Source organism: Toxorhynchites rutilus, chromosome 2 (genome assembly GCF_029784135.1).
Source record: "Toxorhynchites rutilus septentrionalis strain SRP chromosome 2, ASM2978413v1, whole genome shotgun sequence".
Taxonomy (NCBI): Eukaryota; Metazoa; Arthropoda; class Insecta; order Diptera; family Culicidae; genus Toxorhynchites; species Toxorhynchites rutilus.
Window position 1 is genome coordinate 314,428,979 of NC_073745.1, and position 15,575 is coordinate 314,444,553.

At 39.8% G+C, this 15,575-nt stretch overlaps 1 protein-coding gene across 2 annotated transcripts in view; it reads left to right on the top strand.

Annotated features, from left to right (window-relative positions):
* Positions 1-917: 917 nt before the first annotated feature.
* The window catches only part of LOC129764730 (uncharacterized), a 104,793-nt gene continuing 90,135 nt past the window's right edge, over positions 918-15,575 (top strand). For both annotated transcript variants that reach the window (XM_055764148.1, XM_055764147.1), the window contains exon 1: positions 918-1,986. In XM_055764148.1, coding sequence (XP_055620123.1) covers positions 1,694-1,986 — 293 coding nt within the window. In that variant the 5' untranslated portion in view covers positions 918-1,693. The remainder of the gene's footprint in view (positions 1,987-15,575) is intronic.

Below are 15,575 nucleotides of genomic sequence, written 5' to 3' on the forward strand. Positions count from 1 at the left end.
ATGCACAAAAGCCTGCTAGCAACGACTGAAATATACGCCGGAAATTTTAAATTGCACGCCTGGTGTAAGAGCTATTCTTTGGCACACCCATATTCATATTCGATTGTCATAAACTACGGTTGACCTTCGCGTATATAGCTCTAAAACACTACAAAACACGACTCATGAAACATAACATAAATGGTTTAATCGTCCATAATTCTTGAAAAACAATATTTATATTGTTCAATGTAACTTTCATTATGTTGATTCAAAATACCACCAATTATTTGACCTATCTCTCAATAACTCAAAACCAACAAACGCATTGACACACCAAGCAGTCAAATTATCGCCAAACACCAATTAGAGTCAATTATTAGATAAGGCCGCCTGGAATGGGCGTCTACTCTATTAAAAATGCATATGTTTGACACGAACTTTTGTCGCCATCGACAAAGCTCAATCACCATCAATAAACTATCAACCCATCGCAGGGATCCCTTACCCCCAGACGAGGGAGTATATCCACAACCGTCTGAAAAATAACAGTTTTCCGAGCAGCGTATCGCTCGCACTGCCTCCGATTCAAAATAATACCTTACGTATGCAAGCGTAAACAAGGCCCGCAACCACCCACAACAGCAGCAGCACCCACTCATCCCTTCCCACAACTCAGATACTCACTTGACGCAACATTCGCACCTCCATTCTTAACTTTTGAAGAAACTCACCATTTGTTTGTACATGCGCACTGTTGATTCGGGGATGATTGAGTACCCAATCTCTCACTCTCAGCATTCAGGACTACATATTGTTGCATCACTCACTGGAAAAGGCTTACCTGCGAATCCTTCCCTAGCAAAGGACCTCAGCTCAGCTCTGAGTTGTGCACAGAATTTCCTCGCTGTCGGTTGTGTGATTCTGCTCGGGGAAATTATTCGTCCAGTTTGTAAATTTTCTGCGGGCCCTTGTCGCTAAATAAAATTTTGTGATGTGAGAACAGTGTGATCTTGTGTGTGTGGATAGAAACAACGCAATGGCAAAGTGTGACCAGAGACGCACAAATTAATGATTTTCGGTTACAATTTCCTTAAAACATCAAATCGACGGGAAATTCGGGCCCAGCGGAAGAGGAGAGAAGCAAATCAACAGCGATGTGAGTGCGTGAATTTGTACTTTTTTATCGTCTCTGGTTGTGCCCAGAGGATAACTGCGAAGGAAACCCGATCAAAGGCTACGCAACACCGCATTCGTTTGGAAGATTTCAGTAATGATTGTGCCCGCGAAGGATTCGGTTTACTATATCAAACGCTCCTGGAAATGGATGAAATGAGCACGGCTGCTCTCCATCATTCGATCCATCATTCTCATCTCGAACTGGGTTTCGCGAGGATACGCGGTTCTCTCGCGCACATTCGGAAAATTTGTTGTTTGAAGTTCGCCATTCGCACGTCCAGGCTGTTGCTGTCGAGCTGAGGATTCTCAATCTTCCGTGCGCTACACGAAAGTGGCATAATAGCGTAATCTGCTAGACAATCCAACCATCTGTGGAGTGTACTCGTGTTAGTGATTAAAATTTAGAGAATAGAAAGTCGTGATCACCCAAGATGTGATGAATGCTATAAAGAAAATCGCTTCCCGGTGGTGAAAAAAAAATTAAGTGAAAAGTTCAAATTCTAGGCGAATAAATAAATTTGTTTTGTGAGAAAAAATGGCCTTACAGAAGAAATTCTCCAATAACGATTTCGAGCTACTGTCGATCAACAAGATGAACAACAATACCGGTAATAGCGTCAACAACGATCCCAATGGAAACGGAATTACAGGTATTATAAGCAGCGCCAGTGGGGGTGGCAGCTCGGGTGCTGGCAGTGGTAATAACAATCACAACAGCAGCATGAAGATGCCGCCAAAGAAGATACAGTTCAGCACGCCCGAGTTCAGCATCACACCGATTGAAACGCTGCCCGGAAGTACGGCCAGACCGCCGCCAAGCCGAAGAAGGTGAGTGCCGGTATTTGTTCGAGAGAAGGGAGCTTTTCTAGAATATTACTCCCTTTATCAGTGATCTTAATTTTGGTTTGTGGATCTATCATCATAACACTCATGGGTTGTAGGAGTATTATGGGTACGTTATAGGTATTAACTGTATTGAGTGTATATTTTTAGCCACATGTTCGGTTCATTAGATCATTCTCGTAATATGATTTGGGAACTTCAACTTATTTAATCCATTTTTGCCACAAACGTACTAAAGCCTGTCCACGTTAAATTTCGGACACCAAAATGATGCCAGTAAAACAAAAATTCACGTAATACAAAAACACCGATTGTTTATTTCAGTAAAATAGACTTATATCTAAAACAAGGAAAGCTTACTTCGATGTTAATTACGTTGTCTGTAAAATTCACGAACTTTCTTGGGAACATCTGACATTAGGTTCCGTTCAGTATCCTCAGATATGCTGGCGGCGGCGCTTTTCCATCTCCTCTTGAAATCATTAATGCCAGCCGTATGGCACCCGCCATGTTTTTGATGCCAACATCTCACACGTCAGAAGTATTTGTTTTCTTCAAAACAGCGATCCGCGTTGACGGCAGTGAGCTTCGTTTACTAGTTTAGTGGAGCGTCAAAGAACAGCTGATTTTCAGTCGGAGTGAACGTGTTCAAAATTAAAATTATGAATGAAAATTAGCTTTCCCATATCAAATTAGTATTCTGTTTAAATTAAAAACATTTTTGTTTGCAGGTGGGGAAAAAGTCTCATACGAAAATTGTTTATGAAGACAACTTTATATTATAAAGAAAAAAATTAGCAACAATGTTGGAATTGTATGACCATATGGTTGAATGAAAGTCAGAAATTCGTATTTAAATAACATAATGTGAAAATTTTCATTCAAATTTGAAAATTTGAAAACCGGCTTCGTGTCTTCTAATCTGGTAGAGATTACACTAACGATTTTGGGACTCAAATTATGACTCTAACTTGAACTTTTACAGCAGAGGGATAGTGAGATAGGCGGTGACGGTAGGTAGAGTGAGATAGCGATAATCGTGTCATACACCTGATTAATGCCATTCGCTTTCATCTTAGTTTCAAATAGTTTTCGCTTAGTCAGAGCCCAGTACTTTTCCACTGGGCGAAGTTCTGGACAGTTCGGGGGATTTGCTGTTCCGTTTCAGCAGTGCATCGCAGGCGTTGATTCGGTCTAAAAGACGACGATTGGGCTACCAGTACGGGGTGTTTCTTCGACAGCCACTACACCAGAACGAAATCGATTAAACCAACGCTGTGCTGTGCGAATCGTTACAGTATCGGGTCCATAAACTGCACGATTTTTTTCGGCACCTTCGTTGCAGTTTCACCTCGCAGGTAGTAAAATCGTAAAATATGGCGAATTTCTTGCTTGGTGGACTCCATCTTTGACGCGCTATAACTTTAGACTGGAAAGGACAATCACAACACTGTCAAAACGACACTTGTAGCACAGATCTTCGTCGTCTTTAAATAGCCGTATAGTATGACCCGATGCGATAAGTACAACACAAGATATGTTTAAGTGTTGCCATATATTGACAATATACGACATTTCTTTTTCCCTAACCCAATATTTGACCTCATGTGCATTATACCATTCCAGGATAGATTTACATAGTGACAAGAGGCCAAATCTGGCCAAAACAATGCTGAAGAGTCGTGGCTTCTTATGAATGGTAGCAACCGCTTCTGGAGACATTCCTTCTCGTAGACATCTTTGTTGATAGTGCCGGTAGAGACGAAAGATTTGGATTTTCGGCCACAACTGCATATGGCCTGTCAAACCAAGTACCTTTTGGGAGGAGGCGATCTGGCGTAGTGGTAACATCCATGCCTCTCACGCTGAAGGTCACGAGCTCAATTCTCACTCCCGACATTCTTCCAAAAATGGAAGTACAAGTGACGAACCAGCCAAATGAGTTGAAAATCACTATAATACAGATAAAAAAAAAAGTCACAGGAGGGTTGTGTCCGAGACACGACCGCATAGTTGACGTAGGATTCCGTTAGGCTATCTGTTGATTTTGGAAATGTTTGAAGAATTATATCGTTAATCTCTTTGATAGTGATTTGGTTTTAATGTCTCTGTTGAGGAACACATTTCGGCAGGAACAAAAATTCGTCCTACTTTCATGTATTTGCAATGTTCTTCTTTTTTTCCTTCGTTTACGGAGACTTTAAATCTAGTGATTCATTCGTCTCCGGATTTGCAATGTTGATTTCCCCCTGGCAGCTTGGTTTTGATGTCTCTGTTAGGGAACATATTTAGGTGGGAACAAAAGCTCCTCCTACGTTCATGTATTTGCAATGCCGATTTCCCCCAGGCAGCTTGATTTTGATGTCTCTGTTTGGGACCCGCCGAATGTGTCGTCAATTTCGACCAATCAGAAGTGGGTATTTCCGTTAGGATAGGGGTGGAGATTTTTCAATTGTTCGATAGTTAGTTTCATGACATATATTATTTTCTTCAATATAAAAATTGTTATGGAGTGCCAAAATCGATTGACGCAAAAATTTTATCAATCCATCACGAAATGACTGAGCAATAAGCGTTTGAAATTGGACAATTTTCACGATGTGCTCGGGTTTCGATTTTCAATTTGTACCCCAATTTGTTCCCGAAAGACGTAATCCTACGTCAAAAGTACCTTTTGGGGAATTTAGACTGCTTCTTGGTCCGGAAACACTTGGCTACGGCATTCCTTCGCATTGCAGCATAAAAAGCAAAACCCTGAAGCTGTTTGAAGTCTTTGAGAACATAGGTTTCATCGTCCATTATGGTGTATGAGCATTCTTGCAAAAACTGGGTGTAGAGCACAGCTTTTTGCAGTGAAATTTTGCTAATCATCACGATTGGGCATCTTTTTCACTTTGTACGCCTTCAGTCCATGCCTCTGCTTCACTTTTTGTACATATGATTTTGATTTTCCAACCTTTCGAGCCACATTTCTAACTGAAATAATCGCAACCACCTTTCGGTCCATCTGTCGGGAGCATATTTTTCGATTTGTTCCGCTTCCAACCTCCCGATCCACCGTTAAGCGCTGGTCAAACGATTTGCACACACTAAACACGGTACTCTTCGGCAGTTTTAGCTTTTTGGCGAGATCGCGTACCGACAGTGTTGGATTTTGCTGCCGTTCGCGCAAAATGCATTTGCGTACTTCCACTTGATTCGACGCCATTTTACCAAACTGACGAAGAATCTAAACATGTTGGACATCGAAATAAAGATGAGGGTTTCAGCTGTCATGTAAATGAAATATTTCATAAACTACACTGAAAGAAAAGTGTCCGAAATTTAACGTGGACAGGCTTTATCAGAGGAATAACTTCACCTCACGCGGTTACTATAACTTTTACCTAGAATAGTTCTGCAATACTTCAGACATTTAACATACACAATATTGGACGAATTGTGAAAACCTCATAAGGCGCGATATTTTCACGATCAAATCCATATTTTTTTATCTTAAAACTAAGTAATGTCTGCTAAGGTGCAGCAGCCAAGGCTTTACTTATCGTAAAGAAAATATCTATGAAATGATTTGTTTCTTTTTTAATTGAAGAGATTTTCAGCCGAAGACTGGTTCATCTCTGGTGAAATGAAATGAAAAGCATCTATCTGTATGTGTAAAAACTCCCACAAACGCCATTACAAATCAATCACAATAATAACACAATGTTTATTAATGGTGTGTGATATTCAGGTTAAACTCAATTCCCGTTGTGGCTGAGAAATATAGTCGTTGTTGCGACAGTTCTCGAAATCCGGTGTGTTACAACGCTTAGTGTAACAATTAGTTTGGGTATGAGGTAGGCCGGTCAGTAGTTTAGGAGAATTGACCAGATACATCATTTCCGCTGTATCACTGTTTGAGGGTGTTTGTGGGCAACTGGCGATTTCCAATCAGAGTCATGCTGCCATCTCATGCTGCTACAGAAAAGGCAGTAGCTCTCCTCCTGGTAAATTCACTGGTTTATGACCCTAGAAATAACAGAAGTTTCGCTTCTCGGTCCACAACTGCAAATTGCTCATCAGACAAGGAACTTTTTGCAGATTTTCAATTTTTTCTTGATTTTACGTTCTTTCGGAACATTCTTTTGATCAAACGAGGTATACAATTACTGCCCAGAAATTTGATTGAAGACTTTCAGGCAGTACTCTTCGTCGTTCATAGCCACGAAATCATATTTTGTTATCAAAATTTCGTATAGTTTCCTCAAGCGCTCCTTCCCCTCCAAACTCTCTATTGTACGGCACAGTTTTGGTCTTAAATTTTCGCTTTTCGGACGAAGGATTGCGGAATATTTGCCTCTTTCGCCACTTCCCTCGATTGCAGTTCTTGAAAAGATCCACCACTTTCGTTTTTGGATCCGCTGGCTTTGCCTACAGACCGGCATCTAGATTTCTGGACGGTGGTCAAACTTTTCCAAAACCGTTTCAAAACATCACACATCGTGGATTCCGGAAATGTCAAAACTTCTGCTAATTCTCGAACGGATAGATCGGGATTTTACTTTCGAGCGAGCAGGATCGAATCATGATTGGCTTGTTCCGTTGAAGCCATAACGTTCACAAATGAATTAATCCTGGAAACCAATGACTACTATGATTATATACACTCTCATCTTGATTCAGTGAAGTTTTGAAAAAAAAAATAGTCCGAAGATGCCTTCATGGTCGCGATTTCAATTTGTCCGGATTTTAGGTGTTCAATTATTAGACACGAGTCTCAATTCCCTATAATTTGTTCCATTACCAAGTATACCATACTTTAGGGCAAGTCGGAAGAAGTTTCTTCGACGAAAATTGTAAAAATTGTAAATTTGATGAACGCCCTTTTACGTTTGAAATGATGACTAGGACTACCAAAATATGTGAACGGAAGAATTGTCAAACGATCATTGTATTTTACATTCCCCTCTGAAATTATTGCACATCTCATGTTTACGTAGTTCTCGAACTGCGAAGTTCATTCACTGCTAGTATCTGAAATGACGATTTTTCCAGGCTTTCCAGTTTAAAAGTACGTTTTAGGGAAACATCTTCCGGTTTGCACAACGACAGAGTGTATAAAAGTACTCAACACCGAAAAATACCCCCGACTTGCATGTATTTGCAAAGCGGATTCCCCCAGGCACATTAATACAAGTCCGTGTTAGGGAAACAGAACTCTGTGGGAAAAAATACCCCCGACTTGCATGTTTCGACAAAGCAGATTCCCCAAGGCACATTGGTTTTGAAGTCCGTGTTAGGGAAACACAGCTCGGTGGGAACAAAAATACCCCGACTTGTATGTATATTTGCAAAACGGATTTCCACAGGTACATCGATTTTGAAGTCTGTGTTGGGAAACCGTAAATCGGGCCAATCGAAACTTGGCAGTTAGGGTGTTTAAATAACGCTTGACATTTTACAGTTATTCAATTGTTCATCTCATGAGGAATAACATTTTATTAATTGTGATAGACGCGTAGAAATATTTCCTATCAATTGATGCAAATATCTTTCCGATCTGTTAATAAATGTTTGACTTATAAGTATTCGAAATACGGGTAGAGTTAGCACACAAATCGGCAGAACAAATGTATGGGAAAAAAAGAAGTTCTTCCAGTTTTCATGAATTTAAACCGTTTGGGGATTAGTGAATCGTAACGTATAGCATATCAAACAAATCTTAGAGAATTTTCGATTCGATTGGTATGCAAATCATGAGAATTCGTTCACAGCAAAACAAGTTATAAACGTTAACTTTACTTCAGAAAAACGTGACCTGTTTTCTGATTTGGCACCCTTCCTGAAAGACGGAGTTCCACGTCAAAACATTGTAGATTAACGCAGTATTTTATTAACCATTTCAATAGAAAATCCAATTAATCTTATCCATCAGCATTCATTTGATTCCAAGAACTCTTCTGTAGGTTATTTTACTACAGGAAACAGTTTTGATGGAATGAAAAATTTCCCTTTTTCCAAAGAATACTTTTTCAATAATACGATTATTCTAAAGTGACCAGATGGGCAGAGGTCTAACGCGGGACACAAAAAAACAAAACGTTATGTATATACGTTATGTGAATATAAACCATAGTTTAGCGATTTTAAACTGATCAGTATTATTTCTTTCTGAGTATCGGCACTCACTTGTGATTCTTCGGTGGTTTAGATTTTGTTTACGCCCGAAAATCACTCGCTCAATCAGAACATTTACGTCTGGCAAGCACGATTCAAATTCTACAATTTTCTTCAAATTACCGAATGGAATGCTCGAAAATTCCAATTAATTTTTCATCGATTTTAGTGTTAACGTATGCATTTGAAAAAATTGACTAATTTCGGATAGCGATGAAAGATAATTTATAGGAATAAATTTTCCTTAAATCTTACGTTTATTAAGTCTACAACAAAAATGATTCAAGGCTGTTGATTCACAGCAGCAGCACTGTCAAGCAACTTGATGATTTTTCCATACTGTAAGCTCCACCCCACAGCGAAGGAGTTGGACATCCTGAGGCCCTTTGTGTCCGCCTTACAAGGCCGATCTGGTATTTACAATATCATCTCTTTGCCGCTCCTTAAGCCGGGAGATCGAAGCAACCGACCAAACGGTTTTTTTAGGTTCATCCATTTAAGAAAATCAACATGATCAAATTGTGATATTGAAATATATTGATATCGCGGAACATTCTTTTTTCTTTTGCCAAAAGCTCCGGTTTCGATTTATCTTCTGTTAATGAGAAATTATGGTTTTTTTTTCTTCAATATCCGGTATCTGGTCGGATACTAGGCAGGATACCGAATATCCGTTTCATCTCTAGATTAAACTGTTGTTAGTGCTTCCCGGTTGTAAAATAACTGTCTGCTCCTCATTGCTAGGTCTCTCTACTAGCTGACAAGAGAATCACAAAGGCGTGAGGGTTGTGATGCAGTTTTCGCTTCACTTCAGTAACTGAACAAAGGGTATTAACCCATTCACCTAAGATTTAATTTTCAACAGAGTGGATCAAACAAATATGCTTCGGTCGAACACGCATAGTACTATTTCACGACACTACTGAGCAGTGTCTTAGAATATCAACAAATATTCACGAGTAACGAATATGACATTATTTCAGTGTAGAAGCCTTTCTTTCAGTTCGAAACACACTGCCCTCATTATATTGATGACAATAACAAACGAGTTCATTTTGTCATATCGCTGATGCATGAACAAATTTGCTACAATGAATGAATGCGGCATTGAGTGGGGTTCATAACTTCGCTGTTATTTATACTTTGAATATCAAAAGCAACAAATTGATATTCATCACATTTGAAATGATATTCGTTCTGGCATTGATTTTGTGTAAAAATTCAAAAATAAAAAATTGTCAGGCTGGACCATTTAGAGAACAAAAACGCTAAAGTACGATGAAACGAACTTTGCAAGAAATCGCGCTGGATGTTGTCCGGCGAGACGGTAACAACGGCATAAATAAAAACCAACCGCAAACAGCTGCCTCAGGTTTAAAGTAAACAACAGCTGACATTAATTTGGCTAAAATGAAATTCAATTCTGGCATCTTGAATAATCAACATGAAAATGACACTGGGTGGAAAAATAAACTTCAAAACATACTGAAGAACAAAAGTTCATTTGCTCATATTCACTGGTTGTCTGGATCTGTCATTTCGATTTTCATTTGGAATATATAGGTTTTCGATGCGACCTAGCCCGAAAATCTATGCAGTTGAGCTTAGCGAAGATGATTTTTTTCAACACTGCTACTGAGCGTTTAAAAGCGCCCTATGATATCCAATAGCACAGCGTGAAAAAGTGAGGTACAACCATAATAGCATAACAACCAAAACATAACAACGTACAACCATAATAGGAACATATAGCAGCTCTGCTTTTCAGCTTTGCAGTGATTGTCTACAACCATAATAAGAACAGGCATCTTTCGATATTGCGATAATTGGCACGTAGACGTGAAATTGTACCTATTATGATAATACAGAAATACATGTTTATTCCGATAAAATCGTATAAATTGGTCGAATCACAACATCAAGAAGGTTGTAATGTATGCACCAACACTGTGTTTGTATCAAAAGAGCCACTTCACAGCATAAACATCTCATTATTTTGATCGCATATTCCATAGCAAAATGCTAAGAAGCAAGCATCAATGGGACACACTATTTTCAAACTAAATTCTCTAATGAAAGAACAATGTTTCGCAAGAATCAAGAATCGACAAAGAAGACATTTTTGATGTTTAAAATCGTATTAGAGCCTTTAAAATTAGATATGCTTTCTAAACTAACAAAAAACTCACTCGTAATACCATAATTGGTACTATTGCGATGATAGGTACTTTTACACTTTTACGCAAATGTAAATGTAGTATTTGTAGTAAATGTATGAGTATTTTTCATGCTAAATTTCTACAACGAATATTTTCGATGTTACACATTTTTGGTACAGATTTTTGGACTAAAAAGTACAGATGAGTGAGATTTTTAACCCCTCTGGTAAAGATTTACATGTGGTGACACTGGTAGTGAGAACAATTCGGGATTCAGCGTGTTAACAAAGAATGCCAACTAATATATTAATCTGGACCAATGATTAGCCTCTCATTCAATCAATTGCTCTGTTTTCTTACAGCAAGATTTTTAAATGTGATATTTATAGAAGATTGTTAATTTCAAACAACCTTTTCGCCAACAATCAAGATCCAATTATAAATAATAAGATTATCAATCACATAGGTGTTGCAATGTACTGCTCAAAATTTCCCATTCCCCTCCCGTTCGCTGGATACTAAAGGTATGATTCAATTATTAAAAATTCAATTATAATAATGAATCATTCAGGTGATTAATAATACTGCATGGGTTGTTCATGCTGCTCCCGGTTTATAGAGTGGCATAAGTGTACCCGGAGAAATATAAATAATGAATAGCGCGCACAGTGCTAATTTCACACTGATTGAAATAATTTAGTGAGGCGTGTTGAGCTCATTGCATTCATCACATTATATGCCAAACTGGAGCGCCAACCGAGCGAGATTTTATTGGACGACAAACAACGCAATGTAACACGTCTGTTTACACAACTTTTTGTTTTCCTAAATCAAGATCAGCGCGCTCCTCGTGATATATTTTGAGACCGGAGAACGCAAAAATAAACACTTCAGAGTGTGAAATTGTCACCGACCGTTGGATATATTTCAGATTCGTGTAGTGTACTGCCCAACGCTGTCGTGTTGTCGTCTTTCACTACTGCTGATGTTGGGTTATTTTTAAATTGAACGCATTTTCATTCAGTAACATGTGTGTTCCTATACTCTTCTCAGTTTTTATAGCAGTGGAACCTCGGAGCTACCTTTTACGAATGCGTTATCATTGAAATCATTGTTTAGCATTGTTGTCATCTGGAGGACAAGGAAGGTTGTCATGAAACCATCATGACCTGAATTGTAGTCGCTCCGATTTGAATTTAAAAAGGTTATTCTTAATGACAATGAATCTAGTTCAAATCCTACATCTTGTTTTGTTTGCAACGCCAGATAGACAATGTGCTCCCACGAAATTTTCTGAAAGAATGGATGCGTAGATTTATATACACCCGCATGTACCTCCACCAGAAATATTCATCAATGGTTATATCTAGTGAAATTTAACTATGAGGTTGGGGGAAAAATTCATAATCATTCTGATAGATGCCTGCAGAGATCAACATATCACGTTCTATAAGTGAGGTGAGATATCACATTAAAACCTTAGCTCAGACAGTTTTGTGATAGCTCAACTTAGTTTCGTTTGAACGCCCATGAAAAAAGACAATGGGCCTGATCACGAACATCACTTCACGGTGAAAACGAAATGAATTGTATGCGATTTGTACACATTTCATTCCGTTTTCACCGTGAAGTGATGTTCGTGATCATGCCCAATGACATAATAAACTGTTAACTTGCCGAAAACGCTTACCGGGCGGCTGTACCTGTGAATAGAGTTTGTTGTCTTAATAGTGGAACTGCCAATAACGCACACTTTCAATTTTTTGTCTGTTTCATTTTGATGATGTCAAAGATGCGTCGAACTCTAACCGACCAAATGCCGAAAGTGCCGTTAGAATAATATAAACTGTGTCAAGAGCCATGATGAGAATCCTTGCGCGAAAGAGCACAAGTGTCTTCATTGCGGCGGGACTCCTCATGATCTTATTCAAAGCCCGGTGTACAAACAACGAGGGGAAAAACTCAAGCGTTCCTTAAAGGAACGTTCCAAGCGGACTTTTGCAGAAATGCTTAAGAGTTCCGTGCCAACGACACAGGACAATCCCTACTCCATTCTGCAGAACGACGAGCCTGTTGCTGACGCTCCCAATGCCGGATGTTCCGGTACATCGCAGGGTGCCATCAGGAAAAGAAAAATTACTTCTTTTCCATCACTCCCCAGAAAGAATACCGAAACTTCCCAAGTTGGAATGAAGCCTCGAACTAAACGTGCTGAGAATAGGCCGAAGCAAGTACCTCCCGGTTTACGTGGTCATGCTACCAACCAGGGGTCCTCAGCACTTCCCGGAACAACAACGAACACGTCTGTTCCATTTTCGCGGTCGAAGCAACAGCCACTACCTGGCCTGCTTGCGCTTTCAGACCTTGTGGATAACATTTTAAATGCTTTAAATATAAATGATCCTCTTAAAAGCATAGTATTATGTTTGCTTCCGGTTGTGAGAACATTTTTGAAAGAAAAATGTGGCTTTTTAGCAGCGTTCATTTCCCTCGATGCCTTATTCAGCGCAAGAGGTCAAGGATTTGACCACTGTCATACAGTGGAATTGCAGAAGCATCATCCCTAAACTAGACCAATTTAAATTTTTAGTTCACAGTTCTAACTGTGATGTATTTTCTCTCTGTGAAACATGGCTTTGTTCAGCCGATGAGCTGAATTTTCACGATTTCAACATTATTCGCCTAGATCGTAACGACTCGTTTGGTGGCGTACTATTGGGGATCAAAAAACGTCACTCCTTCTATAGAGTCACTATCCCATCGATTACAGGCATTGAAGTTGTCGCTTGCCAGATACAAATCAATGGCAAAGAACTCTGCATTGCTTCGATATATATTCCTCCCAGGACTACGGTAGGCCGCCATCAGTTCTTTGATATTATCGAGGCATTGCCGGAGCCGCGGTTAATCTTAGGTGACTTCAACTCCCATGGAACAGCATGGGGGTCACTCTACGATGACAACCGTGCCACGTTGATTTATGATCTGTGCGACAACTTCAACATGACAGTTTTAAATACTGTGGAAGCAACTAGGATAGCCAACCCTCCTGTACGGGCAAGCATGCTAGACATATCTCTCTGCTCTTCTTCATTATCCCTGGATTGCACATGGAAGGTAATCCAAGATCCCCACGGTAGTGATCACCTACCAATAATTTTATCGATCGCCAATGAATCAAAATCTAGTGAGTCAGTCGATATTGCGTATGACCTCACGAAAAATATTGACTGGAGAAAATTTGCAGAATTAATATCTGAAGCAATCATTTCGATGCATGAACTTCCTCCCCTTGAAGAGTATAATTTTATATCAAGTTTGATTTACGATAGCGCACATCAAGCTCAAAAGAAACGTGTACCGGCTACCACTTTCCGACGTCGTCCTCCATCACTTTGGTGGGACAAGGAATGTTCAAAGGTCTACCTTGAAAAATCATCCGCTTTCAAAAAATTCAGGAAAACTGGATTAGTGGAATGGTTTCGAAAGTACCAAGCTCTAGAAGCCAAACTAAAAGGTCTGATTAAAGCAAAAAAGCGTGGATATTGGCGAAAGATCGTCAATGGTTTGTCAAGGGAGACCGCTATGAGTACTCTTTGGAATACGGCTAGGAGAATGCGTGGCTGGAACCATACCAATGAAAGTGAGGAATACTCTGACCGTTGGATTTTCAAATTTGCAAGGAAGGTTTGTCCCGATTCTGTTCCTGCACAAAGCGTCGTACGCGATATTCCGCTCCAATGCGATTATGAGAATTTTTCGATGGTAGAATTCTCAATTGCCCTCCTCTCAAGTAACAATTCAGCTCCTGGGTCGGACAAGATTAAATTCAACTTGTTGAAGAATCTTCCCGACTTGGCAAAACAGCGTTTGCTGAACTTGTTCAACAAGTTTCTGGAGCTGAATATTATCCCGCATGACTGGAGACAAGTGAGAGTGATAGCCATACGAAAACCCAACAAGCCGGCTTGCGATCACAACTCGTATAGGCCGATTGCAATGTTATCCTGTATTCGCAAATTGTTAGAGAAAATGATTCTACTTCGTTTGGACAAGTGGGTCGAAACGAACAATTTGCTGTTAAATACGCAGTTTGGCTTCCGCCGAGGTAAAGGGACGAATGATTGTCTCGCGCTGCTATCTTCTGAAATCCAAATCGCATTTGCTCGCAAAGAACAAATGGCTTCCGTTTTCCTCGATATCAAAGGGGCATTTGATTCAGTTTCCATGGAAATTCTCTCAGAGAAGCTTCATAATCGTGGACTTTCACCAATTCTGAATAATTTCCTGTACAATTTACTGTCAGAAAAGCACATGAATTTCTCTCATGGCAACTCAAAATCTTCTCGTTACAGTTTTATGGGCCTACCGCAAGGCTCCTGCCTAAGCCCCCTCTTGTACAGTTTTTACGTCAATGATATGGATGATTGTCTAACTAGAGACTGCACGCTGAGACAACTTGCAGACGATGGAGTTATTTCCATCACGGGTACTAATCCCGTCGCTCTGCAAAAGTCGTTGCAAGATACCCTGAACAATCTGTTCACGTGGGCCCTCAAGCTGGGTATCGAATTCTCTACGGAGAAAACTGAAATGGTCGTTTTTTCTAGGAAGCATGAACCCGCCCAATTCCAGCTTTACCTATCCGGCAAAACGATCCAACACTCTATGTTTTTCAAATACCTGGGTGTATATTTTGATTCTAAATGTACCTGGGGGAGACACATTGCGTATTTGAAACAGAAATGCCAGCAAAGAATCAATTTTCTCCAAACAATAACCGGAACATGGTGGGGTGCCCATCCAGGAGACCTCATTCAGTTGTACAAAACAACGATATTATCAGTGTTGGAATATGGCAGTTTTTGCTTCCGATCAGCTGCCAGGATTCATATTCTAAAGCTGGAGAGGATACAATATCGTTGCTTGCGTATAGCCATGGGGTGTTTGCATTCGACACATACGATGAGTCTCGAAGTTTTGGCAGGAGTACCCCCGCTTACTCTTCGGTTCACAGAATTATCCTACAGATTTCTCATCCGTTGCAAGATCATGAATCCATTGGTGATTGATAACTTCGAAAATCTACTCCAACTGACTCCTTAGTCAAGTTTTATGTCTTTATACCATGAGTACCTTACCCACGACGTGCACCCTTCACCAGGCATCTCCAACCAAGTTTGCTTCCCATACTTTTGCAATTCCTCTGTCATTTTTGATCTGTCCATGCGACAAAAAATCCATGGAATATCAGAT